Genomic DNA, 21,735 nt, shown 5'->3' with positions numbered 1-21,735 from the left:
TAGGGACAAAATAAAGAACATCATTTAGGAACAATTAATTGCTCTTCAAAATAAGATTTCAAGTGCTGTAATTGAAGGGATAGCACATCATTACTTTGTGTAAGTATAACCTTTTTGAACTTCCCAGGCTGACACATCACAGCTGAGATGCAATCGTGTTAGTCACAGCACTCTGCATGGTGCCAACACTGCGCTGAGCAACACACTATTAGGAAAGGGTACAGCAGCATGCTGCACTACTTGTCAGGCCCTCCCATGCTGTGATTGTCTATATGCAAACACCATGCCCACTGTCACAGCACAACACAGGGAAATGCTAGGGAGCTATTTCTGCAGCACCAGGAGCACTTATTCCTCCACCACTTGACCCCTGCTCTGTGTGGAGATGGTGGTGGTGTGTTTCAGATGTGATGTATAATAGCAGGAAGGCACTGATGCATCAGACCAGGAAATTAAAAAAGATGCCATTCACACAAAGGAATGTTTAGTTAAGTTTGAAAAGCTTGGCTCAAAGGACACTGTGATGGACCATTTGTTACATCTTTACTTACTAATGTTCGTTTGCTGTGGATTTTTTTCCCCCCAAACCAGCTTGTTATTTATTTTCAATGCTTCTAATGCTCATCTGCATTTCGCCCAACACATTTGGAGCCCAAGATAATATTGGAAAGCGTTAGGGTCCTTAAAGGAACAGCCTATCACAGTACACCACAGTAACTATGTCTCTACGATTTATGAAAAGAAAGCAATATGTGCCTGTTTCGGTGCCTGTCGTTTGCCTACCAATGGTGCAGTGCTCCCCATTCCAGCCCTCTCTGCATTCACATTTCCCATCTTTACAAGTTCCGTGCTCTGTACAACGGGGATGACACACACGCTGGTCACACGCCACTCCTGTCCACCCTTCTTCACAGCGACATGCTCCGCCAATGCACACCCCATGGGTGCCACAGTCTACAGAGCACACTTCTAGGAGAAAAAAAGAATACAGGTTATAGCTGGCTTATGTCAGAGGCAACCTAAGTCAGCAGTTGAGCAGAACAGGCACCCTTTTGCTGAAAGCAGGCCTCTTCTCGTGGGGATCAAAACCAGCGTTAAGCATTTAACTTTGTGAAGTTCAGAAAATGATTACAAAAATCTGCTACTGTATTCTGGACAGATCATGGTTGAGCTGTGTCCTCCATTCCAATGCAGAGAATGTCCTCAATGCCTTTCAGTATGGCAGAAGGGGGAACATGGATCTGCTTTACTCAAACCTGAACCTGCGCCGATTTTAACACATTTGTTTATTAAGAACGAGACTGAAACTCACCCACAACACATTCAGCACAGAATGGTCACAATTCAGGGTCACAGAGACTCTCGGAGTGACTGGAAAACATACTTGCAAGTGACAGATTTGGAATCCTATTGCTAATAGTGGTGGGACACACAGTACCGTGCTCCTAAATTCTCTTGCCCTCTGCCAGCAGTCACAGAAAAGCAGAGGGTCTTTTGCCTCACGCATCATCAAAGAAATTGACAGTTTAAATTCTCATTCATGAATTTTGCTGGCTGCTGCTAATGCATGAAGCAGAAAAAAGATATCTCGATCCTCATTTCACTGGTGGGGTATTCTGAGTCATTAATTTTAAGAAATAACTGAATAAATGTGAAAGCTGTAAATATTACTTTGAGAGACAATTGCACCTCAAGAATTAGCTCACAATATAAATGCAAAACTCCAAGTATTTTTTGCCACAAATAGAACATTTGCTGTCACGTCAAAGCTGTTCTTTTTTTCCCCTTAGCTATTTCTGTTAGAATAAACACTTTTACAATATTCAGTCAACTGAAGCATTGAAGAGGATGAATTTTTCAGCTTACACTTCTGTTCTTGCTTTTTAGAGTGCCTTTTGCCCTAAAACTAATTGCTTAAATATTCAGTGTACAACTGAAAATTGAAAAATACCCCATATTTAGGGGATCTTGCTGTTTTGTGATATTTTTCGTAAGTGGGTAGCATTGTGATGTGCCATAAAACAAGCACCAAAAATAGACTATTTTCAAATATTATGGACATATCTGTGAATCTCTGCAATGGAAGTTTTCAGTCAAAGTGAGGAAAGAGATATGAAGCAGTTAAGTAACTTTCTCAGTTCAGAAGGAAGTCAGTATCTGAAGGAAATATGGGCTCCTAACCTACACCCCCACCCCGAGCTGTCAGTCCCAAATTAGGGATGTCACAAAAAATAATCTAAAATGTATGCATGCTTCTTTCCAACACAGTCCAGAACAGGACCAAGCCTGTTCCTAAGAACAGTTCCTATTTGCATTTCAAATTCGCCTCCAATATTAACATTTTTCCAGAATAGGAGCACTGATGCAAAATTGCAGGAAATAGTTTTCTTACCAACGGAGCAGTCAGGACCCATCCAGTTGGGATCACAGCTACACAGGCCGGTGTCAGACAGGTATGTGCCATGCCCACTGCACTGGTCTGGACACTGGGCTCTGGGAAGCTCACAGTTTATTCCACCCCAGCCTGGGCTGCAGAGACATTCTCCGTTCACACAGACTCCGTGATTGGAGCATGTTGGATCTAAGCAATCAACTAAATAAGAAAACAAAAAGAATGCACACAAAGGTCAGTTCCCACAATATAATGTATGGAAAAAAAGTAGATGGACACTTTTAAGATCTTGACAGAGCGGCAAAATAAAACAAATCAATATGATTCTTCATGTCCTATAAGTACCTGGTCTGAGAACAGAGAAGTGTGAAGTAACCTGTGCTTTGCATTGGGTCCCTCTGAAATAGGGAGTGGCTGAAAAACAAACTCTTACTGCATGAAATCTGTGGTAAAAAAGCACAAAGGCTCAAAAATAAAAGCTACATACACACAGTGAGATTCCATACATAAGCCTTAAATGGGGACTTTACTTCTTAAATGCACTCTAGTTCTAATGAGTTAAACAGTATTCTGAATAATAAATTAAAAAAAAACAAAACCAACAACCAACAAATGAAATGCAGTAAATTCATCAGTACTACTATTACTGCCATTCAAATGCTGGACGCCTGTGAGAATGATACTGTGATATTTCATTTGGGTACCTAGAAGTCAAATTATCTGTGGCTTTCAGATTCCTACTCCACTATGGCAGTGAGACTGACAAGACCCAGTTACTTCAACCTACGTTCTAACCAGCAGACAATTCTTTAGTAAATAAAGAAACACAGATGTAGATAGAGATTTCATCTTTTCACCATCCAGAAACAGCAGAAGAAGAAAGTAAAAAAACAGTTACGATGGAAAGGCATCCATAAAATGTCTTTTGCCATTTTAGCCCTGCTAAATAAACGGAATGTTACGACCTTTCTTTCAAATAAACTCTATCAGTAACATTATGGTTTTCCAAATTTCCATCTCATATCATGAATTTGTGTAAGTGTGCTATGCTTTCCTGCAAACAGCAGCATGAGGTTTTACCAGCTGCCTCTTGCTGGGGAATTGAGGGCCAAGGTCAAACTTATGCCCTAAATAAAATGAATTCACCTCATGACTAGTATATATCAGCTCACAGGAGAAGAATCAAGAATGATTGGCATTCTCTTTTGCAGCTCTAGGAAGATCTCAGTTTATAATGAAAGTGATTTATCTCTCATCTTTTCCAAATTGATCCTTCTAAATTAAGGCAGAGACATTTTCACTTTAACTTCTGTGAACAATACTTGATCTCTTAAATCTCAACTTTTCTATAAACAGACGTCAAATTATTTTATGAAGTTATAGAACATTTAAAGTAAGTATATAGATTAGATGCAACTCAGGATTGAAGCAGGCACGTTTAGATATACAATAATGTGAGTTATCAGAATAACTCATGTTAGATTTTAATTCAGATTACAGTAGCACAGAAATTACTGTAACATTTCTTACAAGATTTTCACAGTAACAATGACCCCAGTGTGGGGGGTTCTGCTAAGATTTAGAGTTCAGTTAATGGGATCTGAAAATATTCTTGTGCAATTTAGTGTAAACATAAGCAATGATTGTTCAGGAAAAAAATTGCCAAAGACAAATGACAAATTACTAATTGTTCTAAGACTATCCAGAATGCTTTCCCCGCACTGTTAGTGTGCCTTGGTGCTGAACAAAACCAGAAGCTCCAAAGAATACGCCTTTCATGACACTTCTGTTGAACCAGACAGGCAAAAGAATCTTATCCAATAAATAAAGAAACAGAAGAAAAAATTAGGTCAATTTATCTTAAGGGTGAAGGTCATGTCTTCCCCTAAATGTATTATTATTTTTTAAAGGTAATATTTTCATGTGAAATGTAAATGGATAATGTGCAGCTTTCTGCTGTGTGTTGCAGCACAGCTGGGAACCTGAGGAAATACTGACGAGTACCAATGTATGCCCCCTTTTACAAATGTACCTCCTTCCTTCTCAATTGCTAATGAAAGCAACATGGAACAAAAACTTATCCTTCTACATAAATGCACTATCTTTCCTCTTTGCAAAATTGCTGTATGCTTTCAGCTGAGCTTTATTAACACAGAATAAGCCTACCAATTCCCCCAAATCCCAGCCCACCATTTGACAGAATAACAACTCACGTGAACCCTGCCAAAATGAGCGTAGCTTGATTACCTGCAATAGGACTGCACTGGCTAATTCTGCACAGGCTCTGTCCTCAGCTCTTTAGAAGAGTTTACAATGGACTTATTAAGGAATTATAAATGGAGATTCTTTGGTGTTTAAACAAAGGACAACACACTTTAGAAAGCCACTCTGTTAGACTTGGAATTCGTAGTCTCTTGGCAGCTCAGATCATTAGAGCTCATTTAGTATTGGGCCCTCTGTAGATTTGATAAAAAGGGTACTGAAAGCAATTTATATCCCTAAGGACAAAAAAGGAGGTCAAGGAGTTTTATGAACAATATGTACCATAAACCCCCAAAGAGCCATGAATTACATTTATGAAGTTAAATGTCATTGAAAAATGACTCGACCATGAAAGTGACAAGAAAAACACCGTTAACCTAATTTGTCAATTTGACTTGTCTCCCCACATACCAGATTGAATGAAACCTGGCAAATATGCCCCTTCGTTTTGTGTGCAAATTTGTTAATAGAACAACAGTGTTTATGCTGCAAAAATTGTGCATCAAAAATATTGATTTTAGTGCCACTTTCATTTCAGGTAAATTGTTTGAACAGTGAGACCATGATGAATATCAGAAATAAAAAGTGAACTGGAAGAAGAAATGCTGACCCATTTGTTCTAATTCAGTTTCCTCGCTGGAAAATGGAGGATGAACCAACCTTTGCTATTCTTTCTGAAAACTCAAATCAGTAGAGATTTCATATTACAATATAATACAGATATATTTATTTGTATCGCTCTACCATTAATTCAAACAGAAAGTTTAAAAGTGAGCAGATGATTACTTGCAACTGGAGAGACTTCATATCAGATCCTTTTCCCAGACCTCATGAATTAATAGGAGAAATATGTAAAGAAGTAATGGAATTTTACAGAAGAAATGTTGGTTGGTTCTTTATATATTTGTAAATTAATTTATTGAGTTATTTATTGCTCAATGATGTATGCAAAAGGTTATTCTAACCTTTTCTATCATGTTATCGGCACTTCCAAGTTTGCAGTTAATACCTCTTTGCCTTTGTAATCCATTTATCTGTTAGAATCCTTATCCTTTGAAGCACTGGTGATTAAATAATCTATATCCTTTCCCCTCACATATTAATGTATCTCCCCAACACTGTTGACTGAAAATTCTGGAGCGTTTCCAGCTCTGAAGGGTGTTTACATTAACTCCTTTGCAGCTATACATGCACTAGCTTGTTCTATAAACTTATCTGGAATTGCTGATGTTTTGGTTTACCCACTTCAAATGTTCGCAGTAGGATAAGCTGAATTAAGCACTAGAAAAACCGACTTCTCTTACAGGAGCGTTAGGGGATTCGAGATGTCTAGCCCAAATACAGAACAAGTATTCTACACAAGTAAAGAGAGCATCTGGAAATTATAATATAAATGGATGAGGAACTGCTTACAAGGTAAAATTTATGGAATTAAATGAAAGAAAGATCAATTTAGGCCATCTACCATAGTCTCTCTAATAATATTAACTCTAATATAACAATGAGGAACATGATGAAATTCATATAACTTAATTAGACTGAGCAAACAATTGCAGTTTGTGCCAGAGAGGTTCTGCATTCCTGGGGGATAGACTGGATGTTGCAGAGTGTGCTACATGGTCTTTTCCATGCCCAGTGCCCATGAGAACACTGCTTACAGCAGGGTATTACAGACCATCTTTGAATTTTTCCCAGAACTGTACACTCAGAGTGAACTGCAAACTGTCAAATCTACCATTCAAAAAGGACATTACAGAATTTTCTGGATGTTGCATAAACTGTAAAAAAAAGAAATGGAAAATCTACTGATTCCAGTTGAGTTCTGAATTAGAGCTACAGTGTTGTGAAAAATTCCTGGAAAGAGATGACAAGAATGAAGAAATTATTGCAGTTTTGGCAGTGCCACCAGTGAGAATCACAGCTTATTTTTGCTCCTAGCAAAATAACTTCGCACAGACTAATGCACAGTCTTGTCCCAAAGCTGACGACTGCAGTCCATATCCAAAGAAGTCCCTTAGTGGTTTAGGTCCCTATAGTTTCCTTCCCTCCTTCCCTCCTTCCTTCCTTCCTGCCTCCCTGCCTTTTTACTTTAATGGGAGAAATAGGTGTTTGGTAAGATAAACATTGATGCATATGTAGTGTACAGGGCTGCATTCCACTCAGAATACTCCTTAGAGGCCCTTCAGTCCTAAACCCATGCAGCTCCAGTTCTGTCACCTTTGTCTTCAAACTGCTCCTCCTTTTGGAGGATTAATAAACTCTGAGAAGTCATAAAATTGCTTGAAATATTACTCTCTGAGGACATGCCAAGGTATGCAGAACTGTCGATCTAGCAGTCCTCTGGAGAGTTAAATTCCTTTCTAAAACTATAGCAATGCATTTTAAAAAGAACAGGAGTCTGACTGACACAGTGCATTCTAACGGCACCCACTGTGAATAAAACCAACACCAAGCTCAATCTATGACCACATTTTCAATGGGTCATTTTGTTACATTTGCTCACCCTGCATACACAAACAACTGGACACTTCCAACAGGAAAAGCTTTTATGCACTTCAAAAGTAGATGCTGTTTTCATGTGCCAGCTACCTTTCTTTATTCCCATGAGACTGCAGTTAATAGGAGTAATTTGTGTTGCGTGATGTCTGTATGCAACATGGACACCCAAGTCTTTCCAATCTGTCACATCAACTTCTGTTTTAAAAGCAATTTATCTCTTTGCTTTGTGTGGAGCTGCAGTTACACATTTTTCCCTACTACTACTCATTTTTACTCTGCATTTCAAATCTAAATTGTTCAATAAATATAATCCATAAGAAAAGATTTATCTTCTGTCTTCAGAAAAGAAATTATTCAGGTTTACTTGTGGCAGACATTCTTAGCACCACATAACAGTGTATACAAAAATCAGAACTTTAATTTAAGCTATCATGGATCCGTACAATCGTGATGGACTACGTTCTTACCTCTCTTTCGCAATATCTGCTACAGCAGTTTTACATTTAGAATGTTATTGTCCTTTCCTTTCTTTTCTAAGAGCTCCAAAACCAGAAAAAAAATCTCACAATGCAGAAAGAAAATGTGCCCAGCATTACCTTCTTCACAGTTTTCTCCTTTATAGCCAACAGAACAGACACAGTTCCCTTCGATGCAGGAACCATGACCTCCACATGAGGGATCAATACACTGGCTGATGGGTACATCACATTCTGGACCTTTCCAGCCACTGTAGCATAAGCAGGTTCCTTTAGAGTACTGACCATTGCCACTGCACAGCACTGGGCAGGCAGCTGGAAAATTGAACAGAAGAAAAAACAGCACATGAGGTCAGAAAGGTATTCCTGTAAAAGTGCATTAAAAATCCTCTACTAAATACTTACACACAAGTATCTTAATTAGCTGGAAAAATTAAGCCAATTTGTACTATTTCAGCTCTTTGCAAAGAAACTATTTGAGTATTTTTCAACAAAGCATGCATATGTTGGGCATTCTGCGAGTACAGCTACTATTCTTTACAATCTACCCATGATGGCTGGGATGAGGCAATGTGAAGAGACCTGATTCTGACATTATTCCACCTGGTTCCATTAGGTAACGTCCAGTTTTCACAGTCAGCAGAACACAATCCCCCAAACACGTCAGTCTACAGCATCTTTCTTCTTTCACAACATTTTTTAATTTAGTGTTCCAAAATTTCTATGACCCTATGACTTCTTTTTCCCTCATAAGGATCTTGAACACAGAAGTAACACAAGCTTTCATTTTTATCTACAACAAACTCATGCTGCCACCAATATAACTGCCTAATCTATACCCGTATCCCACAGTGAACGTTTCTTCCCCGGGTGTATTGGCAAGAAATAACCATTAACTCCTACCCCTTCCTGTTGTATTAAAGGAATAAGAATTTCTGAGCAAACATTAAGGACTCATTATGCAAATGAACTGCAACCTAGAAATAATAAAGGTGGTTTTGGATACCAAATGTTGGACATATGCAGAACAATGGAAAGAAGTAAATAGTTTATTAAAACACAGAAAAGTTACACTAAGGCATTTTTACACATCTATATGCCTATGACTGTCATACAAACACGGCAGACTGTGAACTTACATGCCTGCCAAACACAACATATGGTCCCCAGCCAGAGAAATGGAAAAAATAACAAAGAAGTAAAAGAAAATAGAACTAATGAAGTGTATCTTTGATAAGAGGTGCACTTTTACCCTCTTCTTTGATAAAGTCTATAAAGTATATCCCCATCTTTTCAACTTTCAAAGCAATCAGAAACTAATGGCTACTTCTACAGTACCAAAAATATGCTCCAAAGCTACTATTAATCATTAAAAGGTCTTTCTGTCCCTCTTGCTTCTATTATCCCGTTAACCTGAATGATCAAGAAGAACCAAGTAATTGATTTACTACAAAGAAACATGTAATTGTCCTGTTATACGACTTCTCCACTGTTCAGCAACCCTTATTAATCTCAGCTGTCCACTGATCTGCTGCAAATACACATTTGAGAAGGGATTATTTTCAAGAATTTTCTTCTTTGAAACAAAAAAAAAATAATTAGACAAACACAGTCACATTTTTAACCTTGGATTTCAGCTAAAATTTGGAGTGCTGCAAATCATTTCATTTAGGACTATAAGTGACATATATATATATACATATATATACAAGTGACATATGTCACTTCTATAGCACTTTTTAATCTATTTTTTTTCCTACAAGAAAATAACAATAAAATCAATAAGTTGAGGTTGGATGTTGTTTTTTTTTTTGCTTTCCCTTCACTGTCTTAGTGCCATATGATTAATCCTTTGGTAGAAATAGCAACACCGTTACTCTGAGTCTTCTCAATTTTGTTTAATTTTTTTCTCCTTCACTCCAAAATCGAGTACAAATAAAATATAATTTTCAGTAGCAGTTTTCAGATTTCAAAGGTGATATTTGCTTATAAGTGCATTACTGTGTTTCATGAAACTTCATGCTATGCTTTCTACTTCTGCTTTTTGCAGTTGGTTTCAGAATTATGCCTACTGAACGATCTGGATTAAAATGCAATGCAGACAAGCATCCATCATGTCCACACTGCACTCCGAGCCATTCTGTTTTAAAGGTTTTTTGCATGTCACTATGAAACATCCTTCCACGATATACATTCAACCATTAGCGCTTTGGATACCATTCCACTTACTGTTAATTCTGTCCTCAAGCATTACATCAGAGATTCTGTCTCAGCTCCTCAGCATGCACTTACTGCTCTTCACAGCCTAGAAATGCTAACTGCTGCTATGGTAGGCCATGTAGGTGAGCCATTCAGAATGGGATCACAGTAGGACCACTTCCACTGCTGTGGATCAGAAGGTGAATGATCAGAAGGCAGCTCGTCCCAAAGACCTGGAGCAATCATACCGAGTGCCAAGTCTGAGATGCCACCTTCCACACCCTGACACACTGTAGAGTCTCATCCTAACATAAAATCTCTCTGAGAAAGTCACACTGTTGAGCTACTGTATATGGTGGTTAAACTTGCAGTCCTACTGTTCAAGTTCATTACTGAATGAAGTGCTACTGCTAGATGTATGTTCTTTATATGTTTCCAAGCCACTGAAAAGACTTGATGTTATTCACGGCTGCTCAGTGTAGCTGCTCCAACTACTCTGTGACATGACTGCACGTCTTGCTTTTGTCTATCAGTCTCAACAACAGAAAAGATGTCTGTTCTGCAACCCTCTCCTCTGGAGTCAAAATTAAAATACAGACAATAAGCCTATTTGAGCAAATTGCCTACAAGAGGGACAAGAAATAAATAGCCATCATTAGAAATCAAACAAAGGAAAACAAAAAAAACCCAACCACCATGCAATTTAGATGGGACCCAACTAGACCTAGCTACAGTAACGTGTCAGACATCTGCTGTAAGATTGCTTCTTTCCCTGTCTTGCACCTAAATCTAAGTAATCATTTGGCGATTATGGTCCAGTTAGACAAACATATATCTGTTTTTTGGAATATGCCTATGGGAGGGTCATTTTCATCTCCCACTTTTGATCCAGATTTGCAGGGTTCAACTTCTGGGAGAGCAGAGATTGTACTGCTGGCATAGCAGAAGAAGGATTACCAGATGGTGCTGGGCTGCAGAATAAAGAGATCCAACAGTAGTTTTTTTTTCTTTTTTTTTCAGTGTTCCCTTGCCCTGTTCTGGAGCTTTAGGAATCTAAGTGAAGCTGAAAGCCATGTTGTAGCTTTTTGTTTCTCTCTTTGTGCTTCAATCAGGTCAGAGGGTTCACAAGACTATTTAGTCCTTGGCAAAGCCTCTCTATTACTTCAAAAGCAATCTGTCTTCAGTGATCTGCAGTTGAGGGATGCACTGCCAAGATGTTAGTGACATAAGAACTAACTTTGCACAAATGAAAGAATCTGTCATTTAATCTTAGAAATTAAAATAACAGAGTTAAGATTTAAGAAAAATGTAAGCAAGAATGCAAGCAAGATTGGGTAGTGAGAAGCTGTTTTGTCACTGCTGTAGTAAACAGCTCTTCATTAATGCTTCTACTCTGGGCTTATTAGTTGACTTCAGTGAGGAACAGAGAGGGAATCAAGCTTCTTCTGTAGAAAACAATAGCAGGCTGTCAAAGAAGAGTTCTGTTAGGCTTAATTGCTAGGTGATATTGTTGAAGAGTGAAATCCAGAGCACTCAATCATAATTTTCCATCAAGCTTGCCTCAATAAATGACCAAACAACTCAGGAGCCATCTGCAGTTCTGGTTTTCTAGGAGTGTTTATTTCCCCCATGTGCAGCAGACATCTCCTATTCCAGCACAGTCCTGGTTTCTCATCTAGCATGCTGGAAGAATGTGAAGGAATAAAAGGTTATAGAACAATTAAGTTCTATCAAATTTCTGCAGGCAGATTACACTGCATAAAGACAACCATCACCATCAAAAAGGGGACAGAACTGTTAGGAAGTACTGAAAAACTCCAGTCAGATAAGCACAGAGGTGAATCCTCTGAGTCAAGCTGAAACAAGGACAACAGTTACAGCCACGAATGAGGTTTTGGTGATGTGATTCTGCCTTTTACCAATACTTGAACAAAACAGCCTGGGTTCTTAACATTGCTGTCAGCTGATTTAATTACAGATAATGGATCGTATAGGCCTTTGAGTTCTGTGGGATGCACAAATTTAAGAGCATGAATTGGGCAGTGAAGACCAGCCAAAAACCTGTCTGAAAGTTCTCCCTCTCAAAGTTTTCACTGAAAATTTTGGAGTAATGATAATATTCCCTGGTGGATGAGAAAAAATGATAACAGTCCACTACACATGGACTAGAAAGGGAGATTGTTAGGGATAATGCCCAAGTTGCAGGGCACCAAAAGCCATCATTTTGTCCATGGATATTTATTAAGTATCCCAGCTGCAGTCCATGTTCACACTCCTTTCACCCACCCCTATGGTATTCACACATACGTACTCACCAGAGTTTTCTTCAAGAGCATGACAAGAAATCAGTAAAGGATATTTCAGGAGCCAAACGCTTGGAGGTAGTTGCAGAACTTGGTTTAGTTTAAATGCTGCTTGGTGAGAGGCCTTCCCCTGATACCTGAAGCTCAAAAATGGCTGTGAAGGGGCCTGGCTCGATTCCTCCTTCTGTAGAGCAAATACTATCCTAGTGCAGAGAATTCTGTATCATTAGGACCTCAGATGTCAGTTCCGTGGCAGCTTTCTTCCAGTTCTTCTCATAATACAGGCAAATTCATATACTTGCCTCGAAAGTTATGTGACTTTCTGGGCACACAATTATGCAGACCTGAAAGATGTTACAAGTTGTACTTGAACTGCTTCCCTGCCCTGGACTAGGTCATAAGCAATGTCTTTACAATGATCACATTTTGCAAGCAGAGCAGCTCTGTAAAGCTGCAAACATGGCATAAGAAAGTTAGCTTCCTTTGTGCTATCTTCTGACTTATTCAGAGCCCAGACAAGTTTTCAGCCATCACCCCATATCAAAACAAAGTTCTTTGACATCTACTCCACAGAAATCTGTGGTGGGAAGCTCACGGCAGGTTGGTGAGGGGTGTCACTGGTCTGCGTGGACAAATGATTGTGTCTGTGCTTCTAATCTAAGGATTAGAAAGGTTGTACCCATAATGCTTGTAATCCCTGATTTTAAATATAAACCAGAATCTTCCTACTGCAAGTTGATTCACACAAAAGATGAGGTTTGACCATATCTTTACAGTGTAAGGAGTAATGAGAACCGGGCCTGATTGTTGAAGTGTCAGTTCAAGGCTACACTAACAGAGCACTTACACAGAGTCTAAAGTCCTCTTATTTTAAGTTGTTCTTTGTTTGACCACTAGGAACTGTAGTGAAGTCAACGTAGAATGAACTTCTAACCAAGGACCTCAGAGTGGACATTCCGGGTGCAATCCCTCTAGAAGATAACTCACTCAGACTTTCTAATAGCTGACACCAGGACTTCCTGTTAGCAGAGATTAAGCCGTTGCAATATTATGCATGATTTTGCAAATATGTTAGAAAAACAGATCACTGTTTATCAGAAATCAATCTGAAACCAACAAATGCAGTTCAAATCAGATCCAAGCTTTAGCAGAAATACAGGTAAGATAAAATCTGATGTCATCCACAACTGCCTGTTTCAAATACCTAAAAAATATCTGCAAAGTCACATTTTAAGGACATGCTTCTTTTTTCAGCCTTCAACTTAGTAACCCACATGGAGCACTTTATCTAAAAACACTAACTTCTGTTCCAAGGACAAGCACAAAGAACGTGTAAGCAGGTGAAGATGTATTTTACTGATGCTAGAGCTGAGTCCTATGACTATATATTAAAGTCTGAACTAAGTGTAGATTCACTCTAAAAACCACAAACGAGTTGTTTTCTTTTGCCTACGGTCAATCTCCTGAAGTTAGACCTACTTAGATATCAACAAACTTATTTCTGAATAGTTTAAAATCCACCAAACCATGAAAAATGAAGGAACAACAAACACCTGAATTTTATAAAGTCCACCCAGTTGCATAAGCTGTTAATTTTGGACAACCTGACTGAAAATGTTGGCTCTACAATTTTCATCAGTATTGTTTTAAACAAAACAGTTCTGAAACATTACAATCATCACGTACATCTCGTTACATAAAATGTCAGCTCACAAGATATTTCTAAAAAGTAGGAGACATCAGATATGTATTTTCAGTTGTAGTTTAAAAATACACATTTTGTCTGCCAACTTCATCTTTCCTATTTTACCTTTAAACCCATTTTAATCAGGTAGGTGCACATTTCTTGTCTGCAGGCCTACTGCTTTCTCCTGGAGTTCATTTACTGATAAGAGAATCTGAAATAACTTCTAAAACCGCCCTGTGGTTTATGATATTTCATTTTTACTCATTTATGCCATTTCCAAGCCACTTTCCTGGTATGAAGCTTTATGAAGCTCCCACACTCATCAAGCTTTACCCGAAGAAAATAATTTGGGAATGGGAGCTGGAATGAATCCTGCCCATCTGTTCTGTATGCCTCAGAATGCACTCAGAAAGAATGGCATGGACTGGCCTACCTGCTTTTCTGAGATTGCTAACTTCAGTCAGGCTGAAAAAGAACAGTAACAATTAGCAAGACCTAGAGTACCTTGCAGCTTGCTCTATGACAGGCGTCCAATCCACAGCACTGGACAGCTGGTAATGAGGTCCCAAAATATTGTGAACTTTTAACACAATTATGTGATTTTCAGCAGTATTTTTCACAAGTTGATTGCTCATAGCTTGAGCACAGACTGTATAGGCTACAACAGAACACTGCTGAGGGGAGAGCAGTGCTGACCACATCTCTTACCCACTGCACTGTGTGGAGTTGGATTGAAACCTGTATGTGTTACGCATTCTGTGTGCTTGTGCTGCTGGCAAATAAAACACCACAATTACTAATAATAATATTTCATCTTACCTACATGGGTGAGTGCCTGTGAAGACACACATTTTTTGTTATGAAGCAGACATGTAAGATTTCCTGCTTAATTAAAACTGGGGCTGGTGTTATTTTGTAAAATAATTTAAAAAGTCAGCATATTCACTGCAGAGGAAATATTCAGAATATTCTCGCAGTGCTGATAAATCTTGTAGTTCTCAATTCTCAAAAAGTTCACTAACTTGTGAACTTCTGATACTGATAACTTGTGGTATATTTTTAATTAGTTTTGCAATATGCATTTGATTAATATTTCACAAAAAACAACGTTATGTTTGTGTTGTCCTTCTTCATGCTTTGATGGAAAATATTACTTACATATATTTACTATCATATGTATTTTATATGAGGCCCACAACAGTTTTTCACTCAAGGCCATCCAGGAAAGCCAGAAGGGTGCATGCCCATGTCTGAGGACTTTCTGCTCTGCCAAGGAGAAGCCTGGAAGTCAGTTTGTAGAAATTCACCCAAGAGCAGAACGAACCCAAAACTGTTACTGACAGTATACAGGCTTCCTAAGTTGCTTCTCAAAACTGTTTACTTTGACCACAGAAAGCACAGTTTAGACTGTTTAACAGTATCATTCTCCATGTTCTACACACCACGGCAGAACCCAGCAGTCATGCTCTGCAGTCCCTACCTCAGTTGCCCAGATCTGAGCCCTACAGTGCTCCCTTCTCTACCTCTGTCAAACTGCACATTAGTAAGCAAGAATGAGATTCACAAAAGAATTTCCAGAAGGACAAAAAACCCATCAGGTGTGTCAAATCTCTGACATTCAGAAACCATTTGGGGAAAGCAGCACACGCTGACTTAAGCACTAAAGTATGGATGCTTTAATTAATCCGGGGTGAATTTAATTGCTTTAGTTAAGTGGAAATCGGGTTAAAAATGATGCAGAGCATGCTGGGGTGTGTTAAAAACATGACATATGAGTTGGATGAATCGATAAATTAAAAGCGCACAGATGTTTTAATTAAACCCAGGAAAGTTAACGAAGATCACTGGAGACTTTTAAGCCTATGATTAATTCAATTCATTTAAAATACCTGTAGAGATATGGGGATGCCTCCATTTTGAGAGTTAAAGAAGTTCTCAATCGATAAGTACTTAAAAGCTGTTCTACAAGAAAAAAATGGCAGGATTTTTATAGAAGTGATTGAACAGCAATAATTGTATAATGAATATTTACATTCTTCTGAACACTCAGCAAACTTTTGCCTTGACCAAAATTTATCAAAAATGTCATAGCTTTTCTCATTGCCTGCAGCATGCAACCCTTCATGTCGAAAAGACAACACGTGGGGTATCTTCCTGTGTCACTCTGCAAAGGATCCATTTCCATTACATATTTGCTTTGTTTGCAATTATTACAAAAATCCATGCAAGAAATATGAATATTTCTCCTATACTACCTAGCAAAACATGGATAATATGAACTTTTATGTGCTGAGTATAAATTTTCAAAATCACAGCATATTTTGATGTTATCCCTTTGGGATTGCCCGCTTGGTCCTTGCTTTAGGAATAGAGCCTGATAATAATGCAGACAACAGTGCACAGCAGCAGTAAAAACTAAGCAACTGTCAGATATACCTGAACAAATTTCACAGTGGACTGAAAGGTCTGCAGCTCCATTACTACTAAGATGAAGATGGGCTTGAAGATTAACTAGCCATCAACAAAGATCTAAATCTCAGTTCTCTAAAGATATAGACTTCTAAATGGTTGGAGAAGATTGCTGTGTGTTCTCACTGCTAAAGCCAGAACTAAACATAAAAAAAAAAATTCAAGTGGTACAAAGCAAACTACAAATTGGAGAGAGAGAGAGGAAAGAAGACATTTCAGTTCACATGAACACTTGAAAAATCCTCAAGATGTGTCAGGCTTCAAACTGTCTTGTGGACTTTCTCTTGTCATTACTTTCTGAATTTGACACTTTGTCAACCAGTCTGTTCTGCCTCCACTATTACTGAAGCCCTGCAACTATCACTATCTATGCTAAAGAAAAGATTGTAGCTCTCCATGCAGCACACTAAGATCATTTGCAAAATGGCAGAGATTAATTTTCAGCTATTCCATTCAGGAATCCCCTCGTAAATAGGGAACCTCCCTGTAAAGACAACCCCATTAACACGGGTCTTTATATGCATAAATGCATTCAATGAAATGGGAGTTGCCATTTCTGATCAGTTTGCTATATATTCTGTTCAAAAAAAAAAGAAAAAAGGACAAAAACAACAACAACAACAACAACAAAAACCAACCCAAAACATAACCCTGCTACCTTTTTTTTTTTTCTTTTTTTTTTTCCCCCCTTTGGAACAAGTAACACTCTACCCTAGAGATGAGCAGTTGACCCAATTATAAAAACAGACAGAGATAAAAACTACTTTGTACCAACAGATGGCATTAGGTGTTGAGCTAGGCTACCGCCATAGGCAAGCATGTGGCTCTTCATTTGCATGTGTGATAACTTTGACCCTTGGAAAACAGAGGAGGAAGGAAAACAAGCTTAGATGTTTCAGTGGCTGTCTTAGTGGAAAGAACCAGAGGAATCAAGGAGATGAAGCTCCTAGCTTTCAAAAGGCAGCAGCAAGGAGAACCAACACACTGAGAATTATGCTTCCAAGCACGTGCTGTGATTCGTAACAGAGAAGCACAAACAACATGAATAAGTCATTTTAGACGTTTTAGACATTTTAGAAAAAAAAATGTAAAGTGAAACACTGAAGTAATTTTTCTTAGATTTTATGGAATTTGAAATGACAGAACTGGTTTTATCCATACTTCTGTGGTAATAGTTTTGCTATGACTAAATAAATGTAGGACTGCACCTGAATAGTAGGTAAATAAATAAGAGTTAAATAGTGCATTTAAAATCCAGATTGCTCTGCTGTCATTCTAGTTACTATTTGTATTATAAAATTAATCAGAAAAGATTTTAATCGTAACATGATTAATTACATAGTTCTATGTGGACTGCAGATAAACATTTGAGATTTTGCTACATTTGAATTAGAAATATGTTCGGTTTTTAGAGAGAGTGAATGGGGATGTCAGCTACCCAAACTTCATTCATCCCACTCGGGTAGGAACTAAATATAGGAAGAAATCCATATTACAGGTTCAAATCTAGATACAATATAGATATGAAGACACCTAAAAGTCAAGTATGCTGAAATCTGAAGCTGTGCCTCAGGGCCATATCTGTTATTCAGAGACAGAAAGTGCATAAGGTCTCTTAACAGCTGTATTTCCATAATATGATTTGCAAGTACTTGATCATAGCTGCTTCAGTGACATTTACCATTCGCAAGGACTCCAAGTTGATGCCAACATGAGTGCAAAGACAAACTCTTAAAACTTAATGAAATAAATTAAAGAAAAAAAATCAGTACACATCCATAGAGACAAAGTGATCTAAAAACAAAAAGTAGATTGCAATGCAATTAAATAAGCTAACCAAATAAACACAAAAACAAATTTACAAAGCATACTTCATCATGAGCACAATTCAACTCAGCAGAGTACAGTTAGAGAGATTCTTAGTCTCCAGTGGAAGTACTGTAAGACTTCTGGAAGAAGGATTTTTGGCTTGCTAGAAACTATAATGCACAATGCTATGCATCCTGCATGTATTCACATGCTTGTGCAACTCCTTGCTGTGCTGGAAATCTTTTGAAGATGTCTGTTTGCTGGAATTGCACCAAAACAGAAAACATTTGTGCAAATAGATGTGCTGCTGCTGCGCACATATAAGAAGCAATGAAAAGTAAAATGAAGTAAATGACAGTAGAGCGGGTTTTGAAAGCAGCTGTAAGAAATGGAAGCTACAAACCTAGTTTTTAATAAACAGGAAAATATTACCACACTGCAGGAAAATTCAGAAAGATTTTACTGTGTTTCCATATAATTTCAATTGTGGACACAAGCAATACAGACTTCCTTACCGTACTGAACCAACATACTTGGTTCCAGATTTCAGACCTTGGTTACAGTATTGCTTGGTGCATTGTCTTTGGTCTCTGACCAATCCTACAAAGCAGCACTAGTCCTCATTGGAATGTGCCATAGTTTCTTCCAAGCATACTTTTTTATCTATAATATTTTGTTCAGCAGTGGTGTTTGCAACCTCTCTGCTTCCAAACAACAGGAGTATCCTGACTCGGAATTACTTGAGACCACCTCCTCTGTAGATAAAATCTTAGCAATCCTGAATTCAAGGCTAGATTCAGCAGAAAAGCTTTAAGAACAATGAAGATTTCATATTTTGCATTCTGAAAACTCTGTTCTTTTAAAAATCTCTAATTTTCTCTAATTGTCATCAGTTAAAAATAGCTCCTGAGTTCCATTTCAGTATTCTCTCACTAGGAATGCAAAGGGTACAAAGCAGCAATTTCCAGCCCTGTGCAGGCAGTACCTGAGTACTTCCATGTCACCAGGCTCTTTCTACACATCAAACACCTAGCAAACATCTGCCAATTCTTACATTTAATCTGCAGTGTACTGTATGGACATGTGCACGTTCTTAAGGAGTGATGAAATGCTAGGGTGCTTAATGACTTGTGCTGTAACAGAAAGTGAACGACACCTGTATGCAGAATATAGGTGTTCACTCATTCCACTCCATTTTTTTTTTTTTTTAATATCTAATCTTCAACCAAGTCTATGAGAATTGATGAGGAAAGTAGAAGGCCGGAAACAACAGTTCCTGTATTCCTCTTGCTGCATTACTGACTGCCTACTTCAAACCCCTTAGAGCCATGACCACTAACAATCAGACAGAACTCAGCCTGGAACCCTTTCTGTTCTTGGCTCTTGCTTAAATTGCCAATTAGAAAGTATCAGAGCAGTGGATTTTGAGCTACTATACCATTTTGTGCAGGAGAGCTAGCAGCTGATAGATAGGACTGTCAATCATTGTCAAAATAGGTTATATGTCCACTGATTTATTCTGTAATGATTTTAGGCACAGTTAACAGCACAGAACTCTTTTCAGAGCACATTGCAGCTGTGTAAAACTACCAGATCAGGGCATACAGGACAAGCACTGCCCTGTACACAGAACTTGTTGGAAGCTAACCAAGAACATAATCAGTTTGCCAGAAATGAAAAATGTCTGCTAATAAAGAATGAGACTGGGAAAAGGAGATGGAAATTTATAACAAAGGTATTTTAAGGTACTGAATCTAAAGAGATGGGAACTGCTGGAGAGGAATGCTGCCAAGACAGATTTGTCTGAGCATAAGAATGATATCTCCACCCCTAAGCGAGAGATGGGGGCAGGCAGGACTGTGCAGCAGTGGCAAAAATTGGTGCACACACACAAACACACAGCAAAACTAAAACTAATCCCACCCAAAAAGAGATACTAGAACAGATGCTGGATGTGCTGGATTTTGTCAGCTGCAAGAAAGGAGGAGAGGCGTGTGTGGATGATAAGTCATGAAAGCAGTATTTCTAAAGAAAAGCACACTTAATTATTTTTATTCATACAGTGTTACTGATGAGACATGCTATGATTGCGAACACATTAAATGTTTGCCAATAATGCTATTGCTCTGTTTTCTATTTTCTCTCCATCCTAATAGTTCCCAGCCCTCCCATGTTCTCTCTCTGGTGCTGTGGACAAAGCCATTGCTCTGCCTGTCATTTAGGTCACTCATCCGGATGATTTTTGTGACTCACCCATTCCCTCACCTCACACTCAAATTTTGTCCAAGTCTTACAGATTTCTTCTGCACTGCATCTGTTTGCAAGGATTTTTGTGTTAGCTTTGAGCAAACCAAAATCTTGTTCTACAGCATGGATAAATTCAGCCTTCTCTACTCATGTCTGTGTACTGTGCTGTACTCATGCCTGCTGCTGTGTGCTCTCTCCTGTGCTTCATCTGGTTTGTAGGTACTGTTTTCCCCACGTTACCAACAGGGTATCTGTTTGCCATTAGCCTCCCTTTAAAATTGCCTTTTAACCAGTGTTCCCAAAAATAACAGCAGTCACACTACCACTATTCTATAACACTGTCTATCATACTTTTTTTTCCCCTCTATATTGCCACATATGTCACTTGGTAGCCAATTCCCTTTAAACTCACACTGATATGGTAAGTTCTTGGAGGTAGGCACTGCTTGTCTTCATTCAGTTTACTTGTACAGTCCTAACCACAACAGATTAGTTTGAACAAGTAGCAATGCTTATGACAATCTACACACATCTTCTCCTTTAAACTGCATTATGGCATTTTTCCCATATTACTGTTCCTCTTTTCTTTGCCAAACCAAACCGTTTTGGGGTACCACCATGTTTTACCTAATTCCTTGCCTATCATCATTTATTCTCTAAGTTTGCTGCTATTCATTTGAATAAAACAAACACTCACCCAGGTTTGACTATGCTCTGGAAGACCCACAGTGGTCCCGCATTTTCTGTCAGGCTACACAGTATGTGCAAGACAGGCAAAGGAGAGAGGCTGTTCAGAACTAGCTCTCACCTTTTCCTTCCAAGCCCAGTGGTCTTCTGTCTGCTTTTGCTATTTTCAGTTCCTATAATTTCTAGCCAAACTACAAAGGCAAATAGTGCTTTCATTACTCGCAGAAAGGAGATGCTAATTGCTATGCATTAGCAGCGTGTGCTGGACAGCATTCATTCATGTTGACCACGTGTTCTACAGCAATGAATTGAGTATGGAATTATTCAGAAATGCACACTCTGAAATTCATTATTTTCCCACAGTGATCACTCCCAGAACCTCTTATGCCATTGGACATTCATTCTGGATCAAGAATAGTTTTGAGTATTCAATATTCAAAAAACTCCTTTATGCACTTGAAGATTTCATTGCCCAAACAATATGGCTCCGAATAACCTCAGAGCAAGAAGAGTCCCCAATAACTAAAATTTGAAATTGCAACAGTATTTCAATACCAGCTATGAAGAAGCAAACATTGCTTTTTCTAGCAATTTAACCTTACTTACCTAATAATTGAGGACTTTGAATATTTTTATACATAGATTAACAGTACACACATAACAAAACAGCAGCGGTAGGAATTCGTATCATGGTTTGGGCAATCA

The 21,735-nt window shown here is 38.4% G+C and overlaps 1 protein-coding gene across 16 annotated transcripts in view; it reads right to left on the bottom strand.

Moving 5' to 3' along the window:
• Nucleotides 1–21,735, bottom strand: part of TENM2 (teneurin transmembrane protein 2) — a 602,430-nt gene that overhangs the window by 72,404 nt on the left and 508,291 nt on the right. For 11 of the 16 annotated variants that reach the window (XM_052684852.1, XM_052684854.1, XM_052684856.1 and 8 more), the window contains 3 exons: nucleotides 7,750–7,944; nucleotides 2,393–2,593; nucleotides 757–969 (listed from right to left, as the gene is read on the bottom strand). In XM_052684852.1, the coding sequence (XP_052540812.1) occupies nucleotides 757–969; nucleotides 2,393–2,593; nucleotides 7,750–7,944 (609 nt within the window). The remainder of the gene's footprint in view (nucleotides 1–756; nucleotides 970–2,392; nucleotides 2,594–7,749; nucleotides 7,945–21,735) is intronic. The other 5 variants (XM_052684855.1, XM_052684858.1, XM_052684859.1 and 2 more) reach the window with 1 other exon arrangement.

This window comes from Tympanuchus pallidicinctus, unplaced genomic scaffold, assembly GCF_026119805.1.
Source record: "Tympanuchus pallidicinctus isolate F22 unplaced genomic scaffold, pur_lepc_1.0 scaffold21, whole genome shotgun sequence".
NCBI classification, from domain to species: Eukaryota; Metazoa; Chordata; class Aves; order Galliformes; family Phasianidae; genus Tympanuchus; species Tympanuchus pallidicinctus.
This window is presented reverse-complemented; position numbering and strand designations above follow the sequence as displayed.